The sequence below is a fragment of the Dipodomys merriami genome, unplaced genomic scaffold (assembly GCF_024711535.1).
Source record: "Dipodomys merriami isolate MVZ:Mamm:240054 unplaced genomic scaffold, mDipMer1.0.p SCAF_2, whole genome shotgun sequence".
Lineage (NCBI taxonomy): Eukaryota > Metazoa > Chordata > Mammalia > Rodentia > Heteromyidae > Dipodomys > Dipodomys merriami.
The window spans coordinates 9,205,661-9,231,992 of NW_027203381.1; the positions used below are offsets into that span (position 1 = coordinate 9,205,661).

Here is a 26,332-nt window from a genome sequence, read left to right on the forward strand (position 1 = left end):
TTCCCCTTTTTATTACATCTGTAGGTTAATTGTACAGAAGAGTTGCCAATTAACAAAGCAGTTTATGAATACAATGTATCTTAATCTTGTCACCCCTTTCAACATTCTCACTCATTCCTCCCCCACCCACTACTTCCCTCATTCTTCTTAATTTTGTAGGATATACATTGGGATCCTTGACTGCACTCTTAACAAAATATGTAAGTCAGAAAAAGAGGGAAGGTTTACTTGGACAGGATTTGAGAGGTTTCAGTCCATTGCTGTGATTCTATGGTGAGGCCATAGACGAGATCAGGGAGAGGATGGTAGAGCAGTCTGCTCACCTCAGTCAGAACTATGTTCTCTAGGACTGTCTGTGCAGTAGTTCCTGACTTGTCCTTCTCTTCTCTGGTGATCTCCTATGAACCCTATATGTTCCAAAGTTCCTTGTTTAGATGTAAATACCCACTGAGGCCCAGTGTTCCTAATTATGTTTCTCGCTCAGTGACCTAATTACTTTGAAGTTTCTTTGTCATTTCTCCTGGCTGGCCTCAAGCCTTTTATATTTATTTCTTATACTTTTTTTTTTAAACCACAAGCTTATCCCACAATCTGCAAAGATGGATGCTTGGGAAGCCTTCAGTTGGCCACACATCAACAGATGTCTCCTAAAATAGAAGTTGAAGAAAAAAATCAAATACTGAAAAAGAATCCAGTTGTAATCAAAATTCTAAAAGAGTTTTTAAAAAAGAATCCAAAATCAAATTCTAAAAGAATCAAGTTATTTTTTACCTAGTCAAATTTTGAAATTCAGAAATGGTACATTTTCTTGTTGTGATATCATAAGTAGTAGTTTGTAGGAGGGATCAGGTGTCTGTTTCTAGAAGTACAATCTAGACAAGCTCTCTACTACTGTGTTCTACTCCTTGCTCTTGCATTTGAGAATTAGGTATGATTAGATGAAAACACTGATTTCAAGACAAATTAATACCGTACTAGTGTCTGAGGCATAGTTCAGTGGTAGAATGCTTGTCTTGCATTTATGAGGGCCTAGGTTCAATCCTTAGCATCTTAAAAAAACAAAAACAAAAAACCCACAAAAACCAAAAAAATTACACCTTCACAATAAAATTACTTTAAAAAAAAGAATCTTCTGAATGAGCATTTATAAGCATAACAAGTCCATTATTCTGTTATATAATTACATAAGGATGGAATTTATTAATCATTTTTTATTTATGGAGATTAAAAAAAGTATTATAAAGAATTATTCCACAGTGGTGGAATTTTAAGAATGGGAGTCATTATACTATAATTGAATTCAAAGAATCCAGATTATAACATTTATACTTCTTTAAGAAAGGCAAGTTTATCTAATTTAAAATAGGTAAATATTTTAATTCTACAGTTTATTAAAACATTCATTTTAAGGAAAGAAGCTTGCAAAACTATAGTGGAATAAATATAAATCATAACCTTTTTAGTCATCGAGGAAAAATTAATTCAAGTTGAAGCATTGTTTCCATTTTAGAATTAACTCCCCAATTTTTTTCCTATGATAATGTGGCTAAGTGAATATTCCCACAATTGCGGCCTAAATCTGTTTAATCTATCTTCTGGAGATTAAATTCCACACAGTGAAGAACCTTAAAAAGTGTTTATGATCTTTGACTGATGCCATCCAAGAGTCTTGGGTTCTTTCTTTTCTCCACCAAATAAAGAATAATGAAAGCAAGGGAAGAGGTGTAACATTTTCCAAAAGGAAATACACTCATTAACTGACTTATGTAACTGTATCCCCTCTGTACATCACTACTATAAAAACCAGTTTAAAAAAACTAAAAGAAAAAAATTATGAGGCAGACAAAATGGAAACAGAGGCAAACTTCATTTTCTTCAAAGTGAGAATAAGGAGCCAGGGAGATTAAGGAAAGCCTCTTAAGTACTGGTGAATTGCTACAAGCTCCAGCCAGGACTCCTTGCTGGGAGGAATGCCTTATGCTGTATGAGGTCCAGTCTACCTGCTACAGGCGAGGAGAAAGAAGAAGAGGGAGAGGAGAGGGAGGAGGAGGAGATTGTAGACTTCATGGTGCAAGCAAATTGGGACCAGAAATTGGTAGCCCGATGTAGTGCTCCCGAGGTCTCCCTTTATATCTCTTTTGGGAGTGTGTCAGTTGTCCTGGCATCTGGTCAGGTCACTGTCCTCTTGCCCCAAGGGGCGAGGTGAGGTGCCTGTCCTTTGCTCCAGGGTCATCAAAGGCTTTGCTTTCACCAGGGCTTCTTTCACTTTCCCAGGGTCTCCAGGAAGAAAAGGGGGCACTGTCTCCCTATCTGTCCCTTATTGCCTTGCCTCAATACCATTGTGTAATAACTATCTTCAGGAAACAAATGTGAAAAAGTCTCAGCCCCTAGATACTCATCACAGGATAGTTTCTAATCGAAAGGGTAGAAATCATGTCATTGAACAACAATATGTCTGTTAACTAGACTATAGAGTAATCCTTAAACATCCTGTTTTCAGATATTATGTCAGCATGTTTATAAGACAGTCATAAATAAAATGCAAGTTGTGAAGTTACATACATATTTAGTATTAAACCTACATTAAAAACGTGTGTGGGAAAAAAAGCTAATTTGTGCTTAAGTAACTTTTATATTTTACTTTTTTTGTATTTATCAATTATTTTAAAAAATCATGTCTTCATGGAAAATTATTTTAAGAGAAGCATTTCTGTTTATAACTTTCTGGAATATATACTATAAAAGAAAAGTAAAGTTTGTAACAAAAATAAACAAAATATAAAATAAATGGGTTTTACTTTGTCAGTTTGAACATAGGTTGTTTTTTTTTTTAATGGGACACAAGACTGAAAAAAATGAGAACAAAATTGTATTGGAAAAGGCGCTAAGGCAAATTATATCTGGCACTTGAAGACATATAGAAAGAGCAGAAGAGAGTATTGTCTTTGTAGACAGGTTAAGAATTTGTAGTTCCTTCAAAATAGTGGTTTTTTTTTTTTTTTTTTTTTTTTTTTTTTTTTTTTTATTGTAGAGATACTATACAGAGGGTTACAGTTACATGAGTGAGGTAATGAGTACACTTCCACTTCCTCTTGAACATTGTTACCCCCTCCATTGTTTTCCCCCTACCATCCCCTCCCTCCCTCCCTTCCCCAAGGTTCTTTTTTTTTTTTTTTTTTTTTTTGATCGTGATTAAGTGATTACTTAATTTCCGGAAATTCACGGTATTGTGGAATAATGATGCTCATTTAAAGTCACAAGTTCATTCTAACTTTCCTGGAGCAAATTGTCTATCACAGTCTGTAATATATAACGGTGCTCATATGTTATATACCATATATGTGATCAGCAGCATGGGGATATTTAGTAGTGGTTCAACCAGATGAGTGGGAGTTCTTTGTTTCTTAAGTCCTGTTAGTTTTGTCATATCACCTAACATTTTGGATTCATCATCCACTTATCAGGGAGACCATGTACTGTTTGTCTCTTCGTTCTTGGCTTACCTCGCTCAACATGATTCCTTCTAGCTCCATCCATTTCCCTGCAAATGCCATTATTTTGTCATTTCTAATGGCTGCATAATATTCCATTGTGTATAGATACCACAATTTTTGGATCCATTCATCTGTGGTGGGGCATCTAGGTTGTTTCCATATCCTAGCTATTGCGAACAGTGCTGCAATAAACATGGAGGTGCACGTGTCCTTGTATATTGGTTCCTGTTGTTCAGGGTAGATGCCTAGAAGTGGTATGACTGGGTCGTAAGGGAGGTCAATCTTTAGCTTTCTAAGGACCCTCCAGACTGCTTTCCAAAGTGGTTGTATGAGTGTACATTCCCACCAGCAGTGTAATAGCGTTCCTCGTTCTCCACATCCCCTCCAGCATTTGTCGTTGGCTGATTTGTGGATGTGGGACATTCTGACTGGGGTAAGGTGGTATCTCAGGGTTGTCTTTATTTGCATTTCCTTCACCACCAGGGATGATGAACATTTCCTCATGTGTTTCTTTGCCATTTTTATTTCTTCATTTGAGAAGTCCCTCTTTAGTTCCCTTGCCCATTTAGTAATTGGTGTGTTGGGTTTGGGAGGGATTAGTTTCTTGAGTTCCCTGTATATACAGGATGTTAACCCCTTGTCTGATATATTGCTGGTAAATATTTTTTCCCAATTAGTTGGTTGTCTTTTTAGCTTGGTTGCGATAGCTTTATCTGTGCAGAAGCTTTTTATTTTAAGGTAGTCCCATTTGTCGAGTCTCTCTCCAATTTGTTGTGACCCTGGGACTCTGTTCAGGAAGTTCCTTCCTGTGCCTATTAGTTCAAGTGTCTCTCCTACTCTGTCCTGCAGTAGTTTCAGAGATTCAGGTTTAATGTTAAGGTCTTTAATCCATTTTGAGTTGATGTTGGTGCATGGTGATAGGCTGGGGTCCACTTTTAGTTTTCTGCATGTGGCTGCCCAGTTTTCCCAGCACCAGCGGTTGAAGAGGCTGTGTTTCTTCCATTGTATGTCTTTGGCTCCTTTGTCGAATATCAGCTGGCTGTAGGCCTGTGGATTTATTTCTGGATCTTCTATTCTGTTCCATTGGTCTTCGGGTCTGTTTTTGTGCCAGTACCATGCTGTCTTTGTTATTATAGCTCTGTAGTAGAGTTTGAAGTTCGGCATGGATAGCCCTCCCATATTGTCTTTATCCCCTAGAATTGTTTTGGCTATTCTAGGTCTTTTGTTGTTCCATATGAATTTTTGGACTGTTTTCTGTATTTCAGTGATGTACGTCATTGGGATTTTAATAGGAATTGCGTTGAATTTGTATATTAGTTTTGGAAGTATTACCATCTTTACTATATTAAGTCGGCCTATCCAGGAGCATGGGAGGTCTTTCCATTTCCTAGTGTCTTCTGCAATTTCTTTCTTTAACTTTTTATAGTTCTCATTAAATAGTTCTTTTACATCTTTGGTTAGGTTAATTCCTAAATATTTTATTTTTCGGGAGGTTATTGTGAATGGGGTTGCTCCCTTTATTTCCCTCTCTTCCTGTACATTATCAGTGTATAGGAAGGCAACTGATTTTTGTGGGTTTATTTTGTATCCTGCTATTTTGCCAAAGTGATTTATGATTTCTAAGAGTTTGGGGATGGAGTTTTTGGGATCGTGGAGGTATAGTATCATGTCGTCTGCAAAAAGGGATAGTTTAACTTCTTCTTTTCCTATGAGGATCCCTTTAATATCTTTTTCTTGCCTTATTGCCCTGGCTAAGGGTTCTAGGACTATATTGAAGAGGAGTGGAGACAGTGGGCATCCTTGCCTTGTTCCTGATTTTAGGAGAATTGGTTGTAGCTTTTCCCCATTAAGTATAATATTGGCTATTGGTCTGTCATAAATGGCTTTTATTGTTTTTAGAAATGTTCCTTCTATTCCTATTTTCTCCAGAGCTTTTAGCATGAATGAATGTTGAATTTTGTCAAAGGCCTTTTCTGCATCTGTAGCGATAATCATGTGATTCTTGACCTTGGCTCTGTTGATATGTTGGATTACATTTATTGACTTACGTATGTTAAACCATCCCTGTGTCTCTGGGATGAAGCCTACCTGGTCATAGTGAATTATTTTTTTTATGTGTTTCTGGATTCTGTTAGCTAGAATCTTGTTAAGGATCTTTGCATCTGTGTTCATCAAGGAGATTGGCCTGTAATTCTCCTTTTTGGTTGGGTCTTTGCCTGGTTTGGGGATGAGTGTGATATTGGCTTCGTAGAATGAGTTTGGGATAGCTCCTTCCTTCTCTGTTTCTCTGAAGAGCTTGAGGAGTATGGGTATTAGTTCTTGTTTAAAGGTCTTATAGAATTCTGCTGTGAATCCATCTGGTCCTGGGCTTTTTTTTGTTGGAAGACTTTTGATAGCTTCCTGTATCTCATTATAGGATATTGGCTTATTTAATTGGTTAACTTCTTCTTTGCTCAGTTTGGGCAACTTGTATTTCTCTAAAAATGCATCCATTTCTGCCCGATTTTCTTCCTTTAGAGAGTATAGCTTTTGAAAGTAGTCTGTTAGAATTGTTTGGATATCTTGGGTACGTGTGGTGATGTTTCCCGTGGCATCCCTAATCCTATTAATATGGGTTTCCTCTCTTCTTTTTTTAATTAATCTAGCCAATGGGCCATCAATTTTGTTTATTTTTTCAAAGAACCAGCTTTTTGTTTGGTTTATTTTGGTTATGGTTTTCTGATTTTCTAATTGGTTAATCTCTGCTTTTAATTTGGTTATCTGGCTTCTTCTAGTAGCTTTAGGTCCCATTTTTTCCTGTTTTTCTAGCTGTTTTAATTGCAACATGAGGTTATTTACTTGGTCTGTCTCCATTCTCTTGATGTGGGCACTGAGGGCAATAAATTTGCCCCTCAGGACTGCTTTTGCTGTGTCCCACAAGTTTCTTTGTGAGGTGTTTTCATTTTCATTGAGTTGTAGGAAGTGCTTTATTTCTTCTCTGATCTCTTCTGTTATCCAGGCATTGTTAAGGAGTGTGCTGTTCAATTTCCATGTATTGGAGAAATTTCTGCGGTATGCTTTGTTATTGAGAGCTAGCTTGATTCCACTGTGGTCAGATAGGATACAGGGGATTATGTCGATCCCTTTGTATTTGCTTAAGTTCCTTGCATGAACTATGATATGGTCTATTTTGGAGAAAGTTCCGTGAGCTGCTGAGAAGAATGTGTACTGTGTTGTTTTAGGGTGAAATACTCGGTAGATGTCAGTTAATTCCGCTTGAAGTATGGCCTCTCTTAATTCGGTAGCTTCTTTGCCAATCCTCTGGTTGATAGACCTGTCCTTTGGTGAGAGTGGTGTGTTAAAGTCTCCTAGTATTATCGTATTGGGATCTATTTTATTCTGTAAGTTTGAGAGCATTTGTTTGACATATCTGGGTGCACCAATATTTGGGGCATATAAGTTGATGATGGTTATATCCTCCTCTTGGATTGTTCCCTTTATTAATATGTAGTGTCCGTCCTTGTCTTTCTGTACTGATTTTAATGAAAAGTTTATTTTGTCAGATATCAGGATAGCTACACCTGCTTTCTTACTGGGGGCGTTTGATTGGTAGATCCTTTTCCACCCCTTCACTCTGAGTTTGTTTGTATGTTTGGCTGAGAGGTGGGTCTCCTGAAGGCAACAGATGGATGGGTCTTGTTTTCTTATCCAGTCCTCAGTTCGTTTTCTTTTAATTGGCGAATTCAGCCCATTTATATTAAGAGAAAGTATAGAGAGATGCATTGTTGTCCCTGCCATTCCGTTTTCCTAAGTTTTTCTTTTTTCCTTTCCTCCTGTGCTTGCTCAGTTAGACTTTGAGTAACGCCTGTTTGGGGCAGGCCCCAGTTCCTGGCTGCTTTCTTCAGGTTGTGTCCCCCCTCTTAGAATTCTTTGTAATGCTGGCTTAATGTTTATGTATTCATTTAGTTTTTCTTTGCTATTAAAAGTTTTCAGTTCTCCATCAAATGTGAATGCTAGCTTTGCCGGGTAGATCAGTCTGGGTTGGCAGTTATTGGCTCTCAGGGCTCGTATGGTGCTTTCCCAGGCTTTTCTTGCATTCATTGTTTGTGTGGAGAGATCTGCAGTAATTCTTATTTTTTTCCCATTGTAGTATAGCTCCTTCTTCATTTTTGCTGCATGCAGGATTGTTTCCTTATTATTCAGATCTATCATTTTTACTATAATGTGTCTAGAAGTGTTTCTCCTGGGGTCTTGCTTGTTGGGTGTTCGATAAGCTTTTGTGATGTAGTTAAGATGGTCGTTTTTGAGGTGGGGAAAATTTTCATTGATTATCTTGTTAAATAGGTGTTGCATTCCCTTGCTCTGGAATTCCTCACCTTCGTCCACTCCAATTATGCGAAGGTTAAATTTTTTAGCATTATCTGCTTGCTCTTGAATATCCCTTTGGTTTAATTTGAGTAATTTTTCCATATCTGTCACTTTTTGGTCCAGTTGGTGTATTCTGTCTTCTGTATCTGACACTCGACCTTCCATTTCATTCACTCTGTTGACAGTGGCTTCTATTGTGGTTTGCATGGAGGAAATGGATCCCTTTATGGATTCAATGTTGGTTCTCAGAGTACTGATCTCACCTCTCAATGAGGTATGCATTACCTCTAATTTGGCGTTTATCTCACTTCTTATTGAGGTTTGTGCAGCTTCTATTTTTGCATGCATCTCTTGTTTGATACCCTGTATCTCTTTGGATAGTTCATCCTTGTGCTCTTTCAATTTCTGATAAATTTCTCGCTTTATTTCTTGAGTCATTGCCTCCAGCAACCCTTGGAAGTAGCCTTTGTCTTCCATTCCTGCTTTGCTCCCACTGGGGCTCTCCCCTGTGTGGCTGCTGGCTTTTGAGGTGAGCTTGCTGTCCTGGGTGGTAGTAAACCTTGTGATTTTTCTCTGTGATTTTCGCATGGAGGTTCAGGAGACTGCTCTTCAATTTTGTTTTGGTGTGTCTGTCTTTGCTTGGTTGCTGATTCTGTATTGGTAGAGAGAGTCTGTGCCTGATCTGGGTTCTGTTGGGAGCCTATTTCCAGCTGCTATTCTGACTTACTTAGGATTCTCAGCTCTCTGCTGTAGATTGCTGACAGTTCCCGCCTTTGGAAGGGTTGAGCAGCCTAGACTGCTTGTGTTTGCTCCTACGGGTGCTCTTGTGAAGAACAGATGCTCTGGATGCACTCTCCCAAATGCTGGAGTCTGCTATGGGCTCCTGATGTGTTTTTGTTTATTTGTTTTGGGCTGGTTGTGGGCTTGAACTCTAGGTTTGGGTGCTGTCCCTCAGCTTTTCAGCTCAAGGCTGGCACCCTACCGTTTGAGCCACAGCACCACTTCTGACCCTTTTTGCTTTTGTGATGCTGAGGAATCAGATCCAGGGCCTCATACATCCAAGACTATCACTCTATTGCTGAGCCGCCTTAACAGTCTGAGCTCCTGCTTACTATCAGGTGCTGGCAGCCTGTGTTGCCCAATTCCCAGTCTAGGGTATATGGGTGGAGTTTTGGTGGGGTTTGGGCTTCTCTTGTCCTGGGCCTCCAGGTCTTTTGTTGTCACAGGCGTGCTTCCCGGGGGAGTGTTGTTTCCTGGTTTTCTCCCCTCTGTTGAGGCGTATGCTCAGCTTTTTACTTCAATTGGGAGGAGTTGGTTGTGTTGTTCAGGCGCCGGATCCCCGGGCCTGGTTCCGGCCCCAGCCTGGAGCGCGCTTGTTAGGCCTGTGCTGATGTGTATACCACCTAGGTTATGTAGCCTGGAGCGCACTCGTTAGGCCTGTGCTGATGTGTATACCACCTAGGTTATACAGCCTGGGGGACACAGTTCAAATTTCTTCTACTGTTGGTAGTCTTGACCCAGGGGCGCTGTTCCTGGCTTGGGCATTTAAGCTCCCTTCCAGGGGTGCTCTGAGTGTGCTCCACGGGCTGGTGGAGCTCTCAAACAGTTCCCAGTTTTAGTGGGTCCTGTGGTCCGGGTGTTGGGGTAGGGAGTCTAGGTCAGGGTCTGGGGATTCCCTCCAGCTCTGGTCTCCCTTGAGGGATACACTTCCCCTGTGGGGTACTCACCCTGGAGCTGGTTGTTTCTGTGTGGTGTAGGTCGTCAGTTGTTGTTGCAATCCGGGCTGGGTTGGGCGGTGGTGGCTCTGTGTGATTCTTTTCTGTCTCTGCCTCTGTCGAAGCTGTCGGGTCAAGAGTGTCCCCGCTCAGACAGCTTCTTCGCGGTACCTCTGGGGCCCGAGTGGCCCCGCCGGGTCGTTGCGATCGTGATCGGGCGGGCGGGTGGGTGGTCTGCAGACAGTTCCCTTTGCGCGCTGCTGGCGGTTTTGGCGGGATGGAACCTCTCTGCTCGGGTGGAGAGTGCCGGGTCGTTGCGATCGCGATCGGGCGGGCGCGCTGCTGGTGCCGAGCGGCTTTGGCGGGATGGAGCCTCTCTGCTCAGGTGGAGAGTGAGGGGTGGGGGTGGGATCCTCGTGGAGACTCCCGGCTGGTAGGCTTCTCTGTTCCTGGCGATCCGCTGTTCTGTAAACCAGTACCTGGTGATCTGAAAGCGGCCCCCTGTGTCTCTGCTGTGTCGCTTGGGGCTCCCGCAGCCCCCGCCGGGCCGGCTGGCCGGCGGCTTGGCGCACTGCCGCGCGGCCAGTAAAGGTTGGGGGAGGGGTCTTCGCTTTTCTTCTGAAATTCTTCTTTTCCTCTGTTTCTTTTTTGTTATTCTCCGCCTCTGGTTTTTCTCTGAGTGTTCGTCTTTTTGTTGTTGTCGGTCTCTTGGGGAGATTAAGCGTTGGAGCTCGAACTCTCTTTTTGGTTGGAGAGAGCTGTGGCGTTTCCCTACTGCCCCGTCGCCATCTTGGTCCCCCCTCCAAAATAGTGGTTTTTAAGGCATAGTCAGTAACCAGTGAATTGAATGAAATGATGTTCTCTCCTTTTATGAGTAATAAAATTGAGACTTTCCAGTCTTCAGTCACTGCTAGTAAGATGCAGAGCTGAGACTTGACTCCAGATATTCTTTCTCCTGATCTGATGCTCACTCCTCATTCTTTCTATCTCAGATGCTATATTATTTCATACTTTTATTGTTTGAAAATAGCTACTATCAGACTTTTTCTTTGGGTTAATGTAGTGAAATGTGGTATTTTGTTAAGCAAGCATAGGTTTTATGTATGTCAGTAATATAGTACATAAAGTCAGCATTGTGGAATGCTTGATTTTAGAATATCTAATCTACCCCCATTGATGTTGCTGTGCGTTAGTCATTCATTTTTCTCAAAGCCTAATCTTAGCAGCAGTTCAAAATAATATAAACATAATAAATTTTCACTGTGAAGAAATTTTTCATGATGTAAGCCAACAACTTTTATACCATTACTTTGTGGAAAAAGTTACACTGTTTCATGCATGTTAAGCAAGTACTCTGTCATTAGGTTATACCCTGAGCCCTGTGTAAATGAATTTTTTTAAAAAAATATTTAAATCTTGCTGAGCGCTGCTGGCTCATGCCTGTGATCCTAGCTACTGAGGCTGATATCTGAGGATCATGGTTCTGAGCCAACCCAGGCAGGAAAATCCATGAGACTCTTATCTCCAATTAACTACCAGAAAACTGGAAGTGGTGCTGTGGCTCAAAGTGGTAGAGTACTAACCTTGAGCTCAGGGACAGCACCAGGCCCTTCAATGCCCATGACCTAAATAAATAAATAAATAAATAAATAAGAAGTAAAAATTAAATCTCTCTATGATGTTCCATGTGTTTTGATTCATGATTGACTCATAAAACTAGTATTTAAAAAAGACAATTATTTTCTCGACTCTTGTTTTTTCCCATTTTTTGTAGACACAAATATATGATTAATTTTATGATACAAGAAAACAGTAGGTTTCCTTTTTCCATGTCTTTCCAGGTTTTCTACTATGAACTAATCTTTCTTATTTGAAATTTTGCTGTTTCAACTAATTGTCCTAACATAGAAACTAAACATTCCATTAAAATTGTTTAGGTATTTCTTACTATACCAAACCCTGTCTAATATCTAAAATCAAAATACTGACATTGTCCACAGTGTCATATTCCTTGTTATACTAACTTGCTATCAAATTCTTATGTCTTACATCAGAAAGTAAAATGGAATTTGATGTATTGTGTGGTACCAGATTCTAAATAGCCACCAGTTTCCTTACTTTTATATTCACCCTGTTTTTAGCAACTCTATTTGGTTTATGAAATAAAGGATAATACTCTTTGAACATCCACATTAATGTATTATGGTAGGCTTTTCAGCCATTCACTTTGTAATGTGCTTTGGTTTTTTCTCTAGACATAGTGTGTTTTCTGTCATCAATAATAGTATCTCTTCATCAAGCAATATATTTTTATCATTTCAACCATTAAGATTTCAACTTTTTTTCTATTAGTCTTTCATGTTTGTTAGAATTGTGCATTCCATTACTGCCTTATTCTTTATAAGAGCATGAAAGCTATTTAATGATTCAAATATTCCAAAGACTTTATGTAGTATTTTACCTAAAGCTTGTATAATTTCATGAGAAATAGAAATATAGAGATAGAAGGGGACTAAACGTGTTGCTCAAGGGATAATGCAATGACCTAAAAAGCACAAGCCCTGGAGTTCAGTTCTCAGTACCACAAAATAAGAAAGAGATAGAAAAATCTGATGCAGTGTTTATTGTTGTCTAAACTCTTAAATGTCAATGCCTTAACTCTTTTCTTTAAATAAAATCCTAGTCTCTGGAAAAAAAAATTCTTGTAACAAGTAAATCATAAATGACTTTTTTCAGAAGTAAGAATAGCTGATTACAAGGTCTTCCTTATTAACATCTGAGAAATATTTTCCTTCCTGAAGCCTCCTCCTCTTTGCTATGTTAAATAAGGTCATTTCTTTAGCCTTGCTTGAAGGGAAATTAATTTTCAACCCTTTAATTGATCTTGCCACTATTATGAATCTTCTCAAAACTCCTTGTCACTTCTTTTATCATTTGAGAAGTAAGAAGTACTTAAACAGCTGCATTAAGAGGACAGTGTGGTAAAAATCTGTTAATAGATTTTGAGTATTATAAAAGAAAATTGGTTAAAGCGAAAATAATCTACACCACTAAGGAAGTTAAGTAGAATTTTGTTGTTGCTGATGATGGTGGTTATGGGCTTGAACTGAGGGCTAGGGACTATCCCTGAACTCGTTTTTCTTTTGCTCAAGGGTAGCGCTCTACCACATTGAGCCACAGCTCCACTTCTGGTTTTCTGGTGGTTAATTGGAGTCACATGGACTTTCCTATCCCGGCTAGCTTTGAACCATGATCTTTAGCTCTTAGCCTTCTGATTCACTAGGATTATAGGCATGAGCTATTGGCGCCCAGCTAGGTAATTTTTTTCTTTAACCCAGAGCAAAAGTGTACATTAAATTTTTTTTTTCTTTTAAGATCCTCAAATGTTGACTACATTGGCAGCTATAAACTGTAATTTTTATTTTTCTAAGATTGCCAAAGGCCCCATTAGATTCTCTATTCTCTGGCTGCCATAATATCTCCAAATTCTTTTGTCCTGTGTCAATAATGTCAGATGTCCTAAGAATTAAATTTGTAGAAAGTTTTACTGTTTCTCATTGGTTTCCTTTTCTCTAGGATTTTAGCTCTTCAATTCTTGATTGTCTTGGTGCTTTGAATTGATTTTTAATTTTATTTTCCCAGGCTTTCTTGTCCCTGGTGGCCATATTGATATCTCCGGATTTCTTGGTCATAGCTAGAAGTATGGTTAAACTTCAATGCCTTACTGTATTTTAAAAAACTGATTATTAAACTATTAATAAAGATGATGCATGTACACATTAAAAATTACACAAACAATCATAAAAAGTTTTTTCTCTGTTGATGTAGTCTTACAGTCTTTTACTCTGGAGACAAAAGTACAGTTTATTATTTCACTGTACATACTATGTTGTATATATGCATGTATGTATATATCCTACTTATTACCTTTTTAATTTTGAAATACTTTATATATTCTGAACAACATAGATTACAAAAATTCTTGTTTTAACCACTCAAGTTCATTTGATGATTCTGGGGTTTGAATTTAGGACCGTACGCTTGCTAGACTGATGTGATATTGAGCCAAGACTTTTTTCCACTGGTTGTTTTTTTTTTTTTTTTTTTTACAATTTTTTTTTTTTTATTGTAAAGATACTATACAGAGGGTTACAGTTACATGAGTGAGGCAATGAGTACACTTCCACTTCCTCTTGAACATTGTTACCCCCTCCATTGTTTTTCCCCTACCATCCCCTCCCTCCCTCCCTCCCCCAAGGTTCTTTTTTTTTTTGATTGTGATTAAGTGATTACTTAATTTCCGGAAATTCACAGTATTGTGGAATAATGATGCTCATTTAAAGTCACAAGTTCATTCTAACTTTCCTGGAGCAAATTGTCTATCACAGTCTGTAATATATAACGGTGCTCATATGTTATATACCATATATGTGATCAGCAGCATGGGGATATTTAGTAGTGGTTCAACCAGATGAGTGGGAGTTCTTTGTTTCTTAAGTCCTTTTAGTTTTGTCATATCACCTAACATTTTGGATTCATCATCCACTTATCAGGGAGACCATGTACTGTTTGTCTCTTCGTTCTTGGCTTACCTCGCTCAACATGATTCCTTCTAGCTCCATCCATTTCCCTGCAAATGCCATTATTTTGTCATTTCTAATGGCTGCATAGTATTCCATTGTGTATAGATACCACAATTTTTGGATCCATTCATCTGTGGTGGGGCATCTAGGTTGTTTCCATATCCTAGCTATTGCGAACAGTGCTGCAATAAACATGGAGGTGCACGTGTCCTTGTATATTGGTTCCTGTTGTTCAGGGTAGATGCCTAGAAGTGGTATGACTGGGTCGTAAGGGAGGTCAATCTTTAGCTTTCTAAGGACCCTCCAGACTGCTTTCCAAAGTGGTTGTATGAGTGTACATTCCCACCAGCAGTGTAATAGCGTTCCTCGTTCTCCACATCCCCTCCAGCATTTGTCGTTGGCTGATTTTCCACTGGTTGTTTTTACAATAGTCTTGCTTTGCTGCTCCAGCACATACTTGAACTGTGATCTGCCTATATTTAGGCTTCTCATCCTCACTGGGATCACATATGCACTACTATGTCTAGCTTCCTTTCTGTGAAGATGGAGTCTAGTGGACTTCTGTTTTCAAGCTGACCAAGGATCCTCCCAATCTCAGAATCTCATGTAACTTGGCAAGACAGGCACATGGCACTGTGCCCAGCCAGTGACTCATGAACTTTTCTACCATGATCTTCCCGTCCTAAGTAGCTAGGATTTTAGTTGTGAGCAAATAGGACCTAGCTGCATTATGTTAACTGGGCTGGAACTTATGTTTTAGACTAGAACTAGAACTCTATATATTCTGAGTGTGTTTGTGTGAAAAATATATATATATACATATGTATGTATATATGTGTGTGTCTATATATAAAATGAGAATATATATTCATATATGTACATATATTATGTTTGTATATAGTGTTATGTAATTTTGTGTGTGTGTCAGTCTTAGGGCTTGAATTAAGGATCTAGGCACTGTCTCTGAGCTCTTTTGCTACCACTTAAGTCACAGCTCCACTTCTGGCTTTTTGGTGGTTAATTAGGAAAAAGAATCTGACAGACTTTATCTCAGGCTGGTTTTGAACTACAGATCCTCAGATCTCAGCCTCCTCAGTAACCAATATTACAAGCATGAGCCACTGTTTGAAAAAGGGGTCATTTAATAAAATATAATAGAGGGAATGAACTTGTTTCAAAGTACACTGTATGCATTTATAGAATTAACACAAACCCCTCATCATATCACTGTATACTTATAAAAAATAAGTGAGCCAGACACCAGTGGTTCATGTCTGTAATCCTAACTACCCAGAAGGCTGAGATATGAGGATCGCAGTTCAAAGCCAGCTGGGGTAGGGATGACTGTGAGACTCTTATCTCCAATTAACCACCAGAAAACTAGAAGTGGTGCTGTGGCTCAAGTGGTAGAGCATTCACCTTGAGCTGAAGAGCTAAGAGACAGTGCCCAGGCTCAGAGTTCAAGCTCCACTGCCAAAAAAAGAAATAAAATTAAAATTTGAAAATGAAAGGAAATTTGGTTCAAGAAAAGTAAGTTTCTTAGAAGCGTTTGGATAGCCAGCAACAGTACAATTAGCTTAAGTTATAATTCTTTCACTTTAGTTTTCCTTCATTTTTCACTTAAATTGTTTTCCAAATAAGAATAAAACACAAGAACGATATAATTGAAATGAGTATACTCCATAAACCTATGTACTTTTTTCTTTTGTAGGTTACTCTCAGAGTCTGAACAACTGAACATTTTAAGAAAAGCAAGATTTTTTATGAACCAGGAGCAGTTTGCAGAAGTGGTAAGTGCATAGGCCTTATGGACATGAATTGCTGGTTATCTTTTTGGAGTGAGGGAAAGATAAGGTGTAGCAATAGGAATCTTGCTAGGCCTATTAGGGAGCTTTCTGGAGTTGCTGCTTAAGCGTGAACATAATACTTCTCTTTTTCATAATAGCATGGGTAGATTTTTCTGTGTTAGTATTAGACATGAACTTTCATAACTAAAAAAATGAATTTCAAGTTAGTCACCCTGTTATATATAATATTTTATTATTATTAATTATTTATTATTATTATTATTTTGTCGGTCATGGGACTTGAACTCTGGGCTTGAGTACCGTCCCTCAGCTCTTCAGCACAAGGTTAGCGCACTACCACTTGAGCTACAGCGCCACTTCTGGTTTTCTGGTGGTTTATTGGAGATAAGAGTTTCACGGACTTTCCTGCCCAGGCTGGCTTTGAACCACGATCCTCAGATCTCAGCTTCCTGAGTAGCTAGGATTATAGGCATGAGCCACTGGCGCCCGGCTATGTATAATATTTTAAAGTACTACATTTAATATTTATCCCACCTGAGTTAGCAATTTCTTAATATCTGTGAATATTTTGCTGGGGTACACTAGAGATAAGTACTGAAAAATTTTGTTCTTGGACTTTGTTTTTAAGACGTAATCTTTTCCTTTAAATAAACTAGTAGTAGAATCAGATTGCCCATTTCAAAATGTCCTTTCTCTGATCAGAAACTAAAAGTATTGTCAGTATCTCATGATGGTGGACACAAGGAGTTAATATTAGATTTTTTAAGATGTGTCTTAATCCAAGTTAATGAATGAAGCTATAGGCTAGTTTAAGTAAATAGATCATAACACTGTAAAAAAATTATCTCTTCAGAAGTCTAATTGCTCAGAACTTTGAGCCTTCCAACTGCCACCACATGTGTTTTTCATTTGTCATTTTTTTCAGTCATTCCTTCATTTCACAGTATGGGGGACCTCATATGGTAGGCTTATTTACCTACCTCTTAGCTTTATCCCCAGCCCCAGTCCTCTTCTATTTTTCCTTAGCCCTCTTTTCTCTTCTCCTTCTCCTCCTCCTCCTCCTCCTCCTCCTCCTCCTCCTATTTCTTCTCCTCTTTCTCTTGCTGCTCTTCCTCCTCCTCCTCCTTCTCTACCGCTCCCCCCCTCCTCTCCTTCTCCTCTCCCCTCCTCTCCCCTCCTCCTCCCTCCTGTCCTCTCTCCCCTCTCTCCTCTCTCCTCTCCCTTTCCCTCTCCTCTCCTCCCCTTCCCTCCCTCCTCTTCTTTTTCCTTCTACTTTGGTTCTGAAGATTGAATTCAGGTCTCCTGCACTTGCTAGTAGAAAAGCACTTTTTTGGTTTGGGTTTGTTTTTTAGATAGGGTGTTCTAACTTTTGCCTGACTGGCCTTGAACCGTGATCCTCTTGTCTCCATCTCCTGAATAACTGATTTGTTTTATTTTTGAGGAAGGGTCATGCTAAGTTGCCCATGCTGGCTTCAGCCTTCAGATCTTGCCTTCTTACTAGCTAGTATTCCAAGTGTGTTTTACCATGGTCACCTTAGAATTCTGCTTTCATTTTCCAAGATGCCAACTCATGTATTCCTAATATTGATTTTTTATTATGTTTTTAAAATACTAAATTAACCTTCTCTAAAGCATTAAGCTATTTTACTGATGTTCTAGAGTAGATGTAATTAAACTGAGAAAGTAAAACGTGCGCGCGCGCGCACGCGTGTGTGTGTGTGTGTGTGTGTGTGTGTGTGTGTGTGTGTGTGTGTGTGTGTGTGTAGTTATACCTACACACAAAGGAATTTCCATCATTTGGGATGTTGTATTAGAGAATATTAATATCTATTATGTATCATCTGAAAATCAATTTTTGAAAAATGAACTAATTTAAAATATCAGATATATCATAAGCACATTACATTAAAATGCCTTTTCTTGTGAAGATTAAAGAGGGTTTTTTTTTTGTTTAATCTTGGCATGAAGATCTTCATAGTATTAGAATCTATTCTTAGATCCCTGTGTAAAATCACTCTAATTTCTAATTCATTACAAGGGTTTGGCTTTTAGGAACTTTTACAATTTTCCTGCCTTTGAATTTTTTTGTGTGTGTATTTTCCATGTGCAACTTACATATTTTTCTTCATAGGTCTACCTTTGCAAGGAGCTGATTGATCGTGCGCTGAAAGGACTGTCATATTATCACACTTACGACAGATTCTTTTTGGGCATCAGTGTTGTCATTGGTTTTGTGGGATGGATATCATATGCTTCTTTGTTGATCATCAAGTCTCCTTCCAACTTTATAAGAGATGTTAGTAAACCAGTTAAGGTAGGTTCAGAGAATATAATGAAGATTTAGATAGTGATATAAAAATATGTAGTGAGTTCACAGAATGTACAACTCTATTAAGCTAACTATCTTTCATTTGCTTTTGATATATTGGATCCTTTTTCTATTACTTCAATTTATTTAGCAAATAAGAAGATAGGTTAATTAATTGACTTTGACACTTGACAGGACTAGGAAGATATGTAAATAATTTAAATTCTCCTATAAGCTTAATGATTTTTTTTTGTTCCTCTTTTTTGTCACTCGTGGGGCCTGAACTCTGGGCCTGGGTGCTGTCCCTCAGCTCTTGAGCTCAAAGCTAGCACTCTACCACTTGAGCCACAGTGCCACTTCCGGTTTTTTCTGCTTATGTGGTGCTAAGGAATTGAACCCAGGGCCTCCTGCATGCAAGGCAAGCACTCTAAAACTGAGCCACCCTCTCAGCCCCTTTTTGTTCTTTTTTTAAATAACTATTTAACATGATGTGAGTATTCCACATACTTATAGTACAGGTGATTATAAAAGCACATCAAAGCAATATATTTAACTTTATCTGATAAGAAGTTTAAAGCCTAGAAAAATGATAAAATCATTTGCTTAAAATGTTTCTCTTTACATAATATATGTACTTTTCTGGAATAATTATTCTTTCAACTTCAATTTCTCAAAATATAAACTTTCAGCACATTTGATTTATCCTTATTTTAAGAATGTATCTGTGCGTTCAATGAAAATAATTCAAAACTTATCTAAACAGGAAATAGAATAGTACATATGTGGGTTTACTTCATTAGAATACTACTCTTTTAGAAGATATTACTAAGCATCACTTACCAAGAAAAGTATGCTATTTCAATTTCCTTAGCTTCATTCTCACTAATGATTATCGCTAAATCCAAATCCTTTTAAAAGTAATATATTCTGGTGGTATACTTCTATAAAAATATCCACTAATTTTTCCAATTTTACATTTATTTTTCTAAACTGGAGGGGAGAACATTAGTGTTTAATTTTAATATTTTATAATGCTTTAATACATCTTAAATAATTCTCTCATGTAAGTTCAGTTATTTAAATGTAATTGAATTTGGCTATAATAGGAAATATTTTTATACATGGTAGAAAAAAACACAGAAATGACTGTTTTAGAAATAGATATATCTAGGCAATCTAATGAATACTTGAAATATACAGACTCATAAAGTGCTGGAAGTAAGCATTATAACTTTTGTTTATAAAAGTTGAAAGTAGCCAGGTACTGGTGGCTCATGCCTGTAATCCTAGCTACTCAGAATGCTGAGATCTGAGGGTCGTGGATTGAAGTCAACCTAAGCAGGAAAGCCTATGAGACTCTTATCTCAAATTAACCAACACAAAATCGGAAGTAGCACTGTGGCTCAAAGTAGTAGAACAGTAGCCTTGAGCACAAAAGCTCAGGCACAGCACCCAGGCCCTAAGTTCAAGTCCAACAACCAACAACAAAGTTGAAACTGAAGGTAAGGGTATTAATTCACTAAACCAATCAATGAGGATAGAGGAACTAACACTGAAATCTTTGACCAAAAATTGCATTTTCAAAATGTTTGTCCTTAGTTTATTGAGAAGGGTATTATGATGTTTTTATAGAGCATTAAGAGAACAAATCTTTTTTATCCATTAGTCTGATAATGTAGAAAATATTTGCATCAACAATACAATGCTGTATACTATACAGAGAAATAGGAAGTGGAGATTTTATCCTCAAGTACCTTAGAATTTAAATAAAGTAAGAGATGTACACACACAGCCACCTTTTTAGATATTGATCATTGTGTCTGTATTACAAACAATAATATGTAGGTTTTGGAGACTGTATAAAGATTATCATATTTTGCATAAAGTAGAAGTCAGCTGAGCATCATGGTACATGACTGTAATTCCAACTACTTGGGAACAGGCAGGAAGATCTCAAGTTCAAGGCCATTTATACCTTATCTCAAAAACCAACTACAATCAAAAGGTCTGGGAATGTAGCTCACACAATAGAATGATTACCTGACATCTGTGAGGCCCTGGCATCAATTCCCGATAACAAAAAATAGGATTTACTTTAGCTCAGACAATTACAGGCAAACGCAAGTCTTGATGAAAGTTTAGCAGTTGGATTGTAGGGTAAGGATAAGAACTAAAGTAGATTGAATGATACAGAGAGAACGTGACAAATATACTACCATGTTCAGAGGATAAGATACCTTAATTGAGACACACTGTTATGGGAGTGTCCTGTGACATTATCCTGTTAAGTTTAAAGTTAGCCAACCTTTAGTGATTACAGTTCTCATGATATGAATAGAATTTAGGCTTAGCGAGATTACAGGTCTTCTTCAAGAATGTACAGACTCAAAATGACAGAATTTATATTGGTTAACACAAATTCTTGCCTTTTCTATTTTATGCTGCCTTTAAGAGAAATTTGGGTGGAATGTAGAGAATTTGTTCAAGGAAGTGATAACATATAATACTGACAGTATAGACTAGAAAAAAGTAAACAAAGGCCTTAAATACTGGTATTTGTACTTCAGTGATAAATTGGTGTATCTGTTAGGGCTCAACCAGAGAAACAGAACTTGAAGTTAGGAGCTGAATCTGCACTTAATGGTCAAATTTCTTCAGGGAACTTCAATTCTACTTCTAAAGCTGATGGAATCAGTCCCACTCAGACTATCTAAGATTATCTTCGACATACTTAAAGTCAACTAAATAGGACTAGAACAGGATAAATGCAGGATATATGCATGTATGGAAATGTCACCGTGAAACCTATTAATGTTTACAATTAAGATGTTGATAATTATAAAATAGTGAAAAAACAGTTACCTAACTATGAACTTATTTGCATCTCTAAGATACTTTTGCAGTACTACCTAGATTAGTATTTGAAATTGGAGACAGTAGCACCAGACAACTTCACACATAAAACTGACCATTATAGTTGAGGTCATTTAAATTATTTTGGATCCTTTGGTCTGTCTATAAAAATATTCTGATTCCTTTTCAGTGAGAATTTTCAGTGGGAATTTACACAACTCACCAGTTTCTAGGAAAAACAATAGTCCATAGTCTACAGCATTAACTGAAGGGGTCTTAGAAAACAGTTAGATGATAGTAATACAGTTGCAATGCATATACTAGAATGTACAATGGTTACAACTGGTATGTGTGGACTATTCTCATAAGTTATTTCCACAATAGAATATTAAAGGTGGGTCAAGTAGCCCAATAGAAAAAAGAGAAAGAATAGTATGTGGATAGTGAGCAGAGAGGTAACAGGTCTCTGGGAAGAGCCATGGGAGTACTGAGGGCCTAATAAAGGAGGAAAAGATGAGATTGCAACAAATATTATTGTCTGTTCACCACATAAGGAAACAGCATCAGACCTGCTAACTGATTTAGTCCATTGACAAGCAAAAAGAATGACAGTGTCAGAATTTAGGTTTGATTCCAAGGCTTATGTCGCTCTATTGTCCTCTAAAATCTAGATGTCTTTTTTAATTTACTACTATTACAGGTATGTTCAATGACTAGTTCTTTCCTTGAAATGTAGTTTTCCATAGCTTCCCTTTTTTGAATTCTATTTAATTTTGGTATATGCATGGCTGCTGCTTTGTTCTTGCTAGTTCAGATGTCTTTTGCTTTGCAAGTCTCACTTGCTCCTTATTACGCTCCCTATTACTTAATAGAAATAAAAATATAAGCTATAAAATCCTCAAATCAAGTAGTGTGTGACTTAATAAATACATAGTTTGTTATCATCACTTGTTTTTGTTTTTTTGGGGGGGAGGAGGGAGAGAGAGAGAATTTAAGATTAAGTATGAAATGTTTCCTACTATTAAAATATTTTCTGTTTTATTGCCTTAGTAGGAATAGCTTAAACTACTGCATTTCTTTATGTTCTAGTTTCCTGTAAATAAGTGTCATTTCTAGTGTGGATTGTGACATGTATCAAAGATAAATGATTACACCATATTGCACTGACTCAAGAAAATCCAAGTGGCTTTTTTTCAGGTACTCTTACATCCTTCATTTCTTACCACTTCACTATTTTCAAAACAACATAAACTCTTACAATTAACATCTATCTACCTTACCTACCTTCCTCCAGAAAGAGGTTCTTAATTCTTACCTTGTTTACCTTGGCTACAAAGCAAGGAAAAACATAAACATGGAATGGAAGCAAAAGAGCTCCACATTGCCTTTTGGTTCCTCTCCCCCTCCCCCTCTCTCCCACTTTTCTTTTCAGGTATGCTTAACCTTTTCTAGAATACTATATACCTGTTTCTAGCTCCAATTTAATACCCTAGAACTCTTGTTCTTAATAGCACCACTTCTCTATAAATTTGTATTTTTCACAGTTGTTGGAATATCTATTCCTGACTCTTACAGTACCATTATACTTGGCCTAAAGCATCCATGAATCTAGTCTATGGAAGCTGTTACTCACCACTTACACTGAAGAATGCTCTTGGTTGGCAGGTTGTTGGGAAGAGTCGCCATGACTGAATAAACCTACTGTGGTTGGGCCATGGAGGAAAGACACTGTAGGCTGCATTCCAAATTGGAATTTAAACAGAAGCATTGCTCCAAATGAAGGTTAAATCCTAGAGTTTTATTATGGATTAAATAAACTTTTGTGTACTAGCCAGAGAACTCAGTTAAAAAAATTGCAGATAAGAGGAAATATATTCAGTGTTCTGAAAAACCACTTGCAAATAAACTTGAGGACTATCATCACTTTTAAGCCAAAATTGCCTAATTGTAACAATAATTCCAGTCTATCCAGCTTATTCTTCAGTAAGATGCTTCTCAAATGCTAGATTTTTCTTCTTAAATACAATTCTTTGATTAATCATCTAGTTGTAGAAACTTTGAAGGAAGTAATCTTTTCTACACTTTATAAAATCTCTTTGGAACATGTCAGTTCCCATGGTTTGAAAGTGTTTTTCAATGTTTCATTTGATTTTCAGAAACCAAACTACCTCCTGCCAAGTAGTTTTGTAGCTATTGGAGTTTTGGTGATATTTTTCCTGCTGATTCAAGCCTGTCCCTGGACTTACTACGTATATTGTTTATTGCCAGTGCCAATATGGTATGCAGTTCTAAGAGAGTAAGTAACACATCCTTTTTCCTTGTTTCTTACTTCATCAACAGTTAATTCTGTGTTTAAATTCATTACATTTTTGTACCATAAGTCATCAAAAATATAATCAAATTTCCAGGCCCCTCACTTCATTGCTAACTGATAAATGGTATATATTAATTTCCTTTTGCCGTTTTACTTTTCCCTTTTATCTTCATCTTTTATTATACTGAGGTAACAGTGCCCTTATTTTCTTCTTGGTGTATCTTTAATTAATAATATCTGGAATGAAAGTAACTTGATTAATACTGATTGTAATATGCCATGAGTACCTTATATTTGAATTTATTTTATCATGTCAGATCCAGACTGTCTCTTGTTTTATTTTGTCCTTATTAGCCATCATGTAAAGCTAGATAAATGAAACTGTAATTAAATCAAACACAGTAACGTATTCTGACAGAGATTAGTACATATTATTCAAGTACTACAAATGGTTCTTCTACCTTTAAGTACTTCCTCATAAATTTGTGTTAACATAAATTCTAGTCATTTTAGAAAGCCTCAAAAATAGGTGGACAAGCAAGTTTTAGGGATTTTTAAGGGCATCATCAAGATTGGTTCACAATATGGCTGTGTTGGACATGCCTGTAACCCCAGCAGTAATGCAGTAGGATCTAGAGTTCAGAGATAGCTTGTGTTATATAAAGAAAAAAGAAAAGAAAAGAAATATCCTCTCTACCTGATTTATGTAACTTAACCTTCTCTTTACATTGCCTTTATAATAACAGTAAAATTTTTAAAAAAGAAAAAAAGGGGATGGACTAACATTGTACATATCCTATTAAAAATGAAGGCTTAAAGTTATCAAAATGTTAAATACATCAAAAGACAAATGATACTAAAAATATTTAAAATCCTAGCTATTTTTATGTAAGGCAAAAAGACACTGACCAAAGAATATACTGTTACTTCTTCTTTGAAAGGAATAGAGTTGTTAGATATGCTTATTCAGATATTTTCCTAATATTATTTTCTAATATTATTAGCTTTACAACTTTTAAAAGGTTTATCCTTATAGAAAATCCCATTCTACTATAGAATTCCTCCATATTATTAAATATCCTAATTATGAAATAAATTTAAATTTTAGGGAAGATATAATTTTGAAAATATGTTGTATTCCATATTCACCTTTCTTGTAGAAAAATGTCCTCAAAGTGTTTGTGCAGAGTCCTCTCTTGTTCTTTGCCTCACTCACTCCTGAAAAATAAAGAAGCATTCTGCTTTTAACTAGTCTTAGCTTTTCTTTCCTACATGGCACCTTAATAATTATATGACATTCTGCAGCCACTGTTTTCAACCAGAAAATAAGGTCATAAACTAAATGATACTGACCTTTTATAATTGCCTACTTAATGCACTACAAATGCTAAACTTTTTCTTTCCAATGATGAAATGTAAAAAGTACTCAAGTATGTAATACATTTTTGATGGTTATAAATTTGCAATTACAATTAGTATACAATTAATGACATTCTAGATTGGGTTTGGAAAAGGTTATTTAGCTCAGTTAAAAAGTGAAATTGAGCCTGGCATGGTAGCTCATGCCCATAATCTTAGTGTGAAGCAGGTAGAGGCAGGAGGCTTGTGAATTTAAGGTCAGCCTGAGTAACTTAAGGAAATCCTGTTTCAAAATAAAATTTCATTAAGAAATGAAGTGTAAGGATGCAGGCCATTGGTAGAACACTTGCTTGGACATGCACAGAACCCTGGGTTCAATTTCCAGTACTGGAAAAGAAAAAGTGAAATTAAAATTTCTCTGCCTGAATTAGAAAAAGAAACTTTAGTTTCATTAAGATGGTTGAGATTTTAATATAAACTTACCCTAGGGATATTTACTTTTTTTTCTAGTTTGCATGTATTTGTATTGCTTATATTTTATTTCTGATTTTATATCTGTAATTTATGTACCTGTGTTTAAACTGAGATCAAATAAGAGTCACACATTGTCATTGATGTTTGTAAAAACTAAACTGTGTAATCATTTCTAATTAATTCAAATTACATTTTTTCCTCAAATATTTCTATATTCTGAACAAAATCAATAGTAGAGCCCTTCAAAGAAATCCATTAATTTATCTTAGTTTTAAAGTAACCTATGAATTAAACAATCCCTAATTTTAAGCTTTGTCAAAGTTTTTACTTTTTGCTCTTTTTAAATTCAATTCCTAGTATAGTGTTTTATGGATTATTTCTTATCACAGATTTCAAGTTATTCAAGACCTTGTTACATCACTGCTAACTTTTCCTCTGAGCCAGTTGGTTGGGTACTTGTTCATCTTTACCTTGGGAATCGAAGTGTTAGTAAGTAATTTACAAGATTAGAACATTGGAAGATGTCTTTCATGTATATGTAACATATTAAATGATCTCAATTCTCATTTTTTGGAACTCATTATTAGGTTCTCAGTTTTTTCCACCGCTATATGCTTACAGCAGGACTCACTGCATTTGCAAGTTGGCCATTTTTTACTCATCTGTGGACTCGAGCAAAGGTATGTGCTTATTTTGACATAGTATACTTTAGTAATTACTTTGTTCTGATATGTATTTAGCTCACAGGACAACCTGGTCCTTTTTAGTCAAGCACCAGCACATCTTGCTCTATTAAGGCCATTCTTATGTTTACATTTTGTTGGAGGTTTACGGGTTTTTTTTTTGTTTGTTTGTTTTGTTTTTGTTTTTGTCTGTCATGGGGCTTGAACTCTGGGCCTGGGCGCTGTCCATAAGCTCTTCAGCTCAAGGTGAGCACTCCACCACTTGAGCTACAGTGCCACTCCCAGTTTTCTGGTGGTTAATTGGACTTTCCTGCCCGGGCTGGCTTTGTACCATGATCCTCAGATCTCAGCTTCCTGAGTAACTAGGATTACAGGCCTGAGTCACTGGTGCCCG

At 37.1% G+C, this 26,332-nt stretch overlaps 1 protein-coding gene across 3 annotated transcripts in view; it reads left to right on the forward strand.

Moving 5' to 3' along the window:
* The window catches only part of Pign (phosphatidylinositol glycan anchor biosynthesis class N), a 97,433-nt gene that overhangs the window by 28,397 nt on the left and 42,704 nt on the right, over positions 1-26,332 (forward strand). For all 3 annotated transcript variants that reach the window (XM_070029007.1, XM_070029008.1, XM_070029009.1), the window contains 5 exons: positions 15,851-15,929; positions 18,079-18,261; positions 23,265-23,404; positions 25,645-25,744; positions 25,843-25,935. In XM_070029007.1, coding sequence (XP_069885108.1) covers positions 15,851-15,929; positions 18,079-18,261; positions 23,265-23,404; positions 25,645-25,744; positions 25,843-25,935 — 595 coding nt within the window. The remainder of the gene's footprint in view (positions 1-15,850; positions 15,930-18,078; positions 18,262-23,264; positions 23,405-25,644; positions 25,745-25,842; positions 25,936-26,332) is intronic.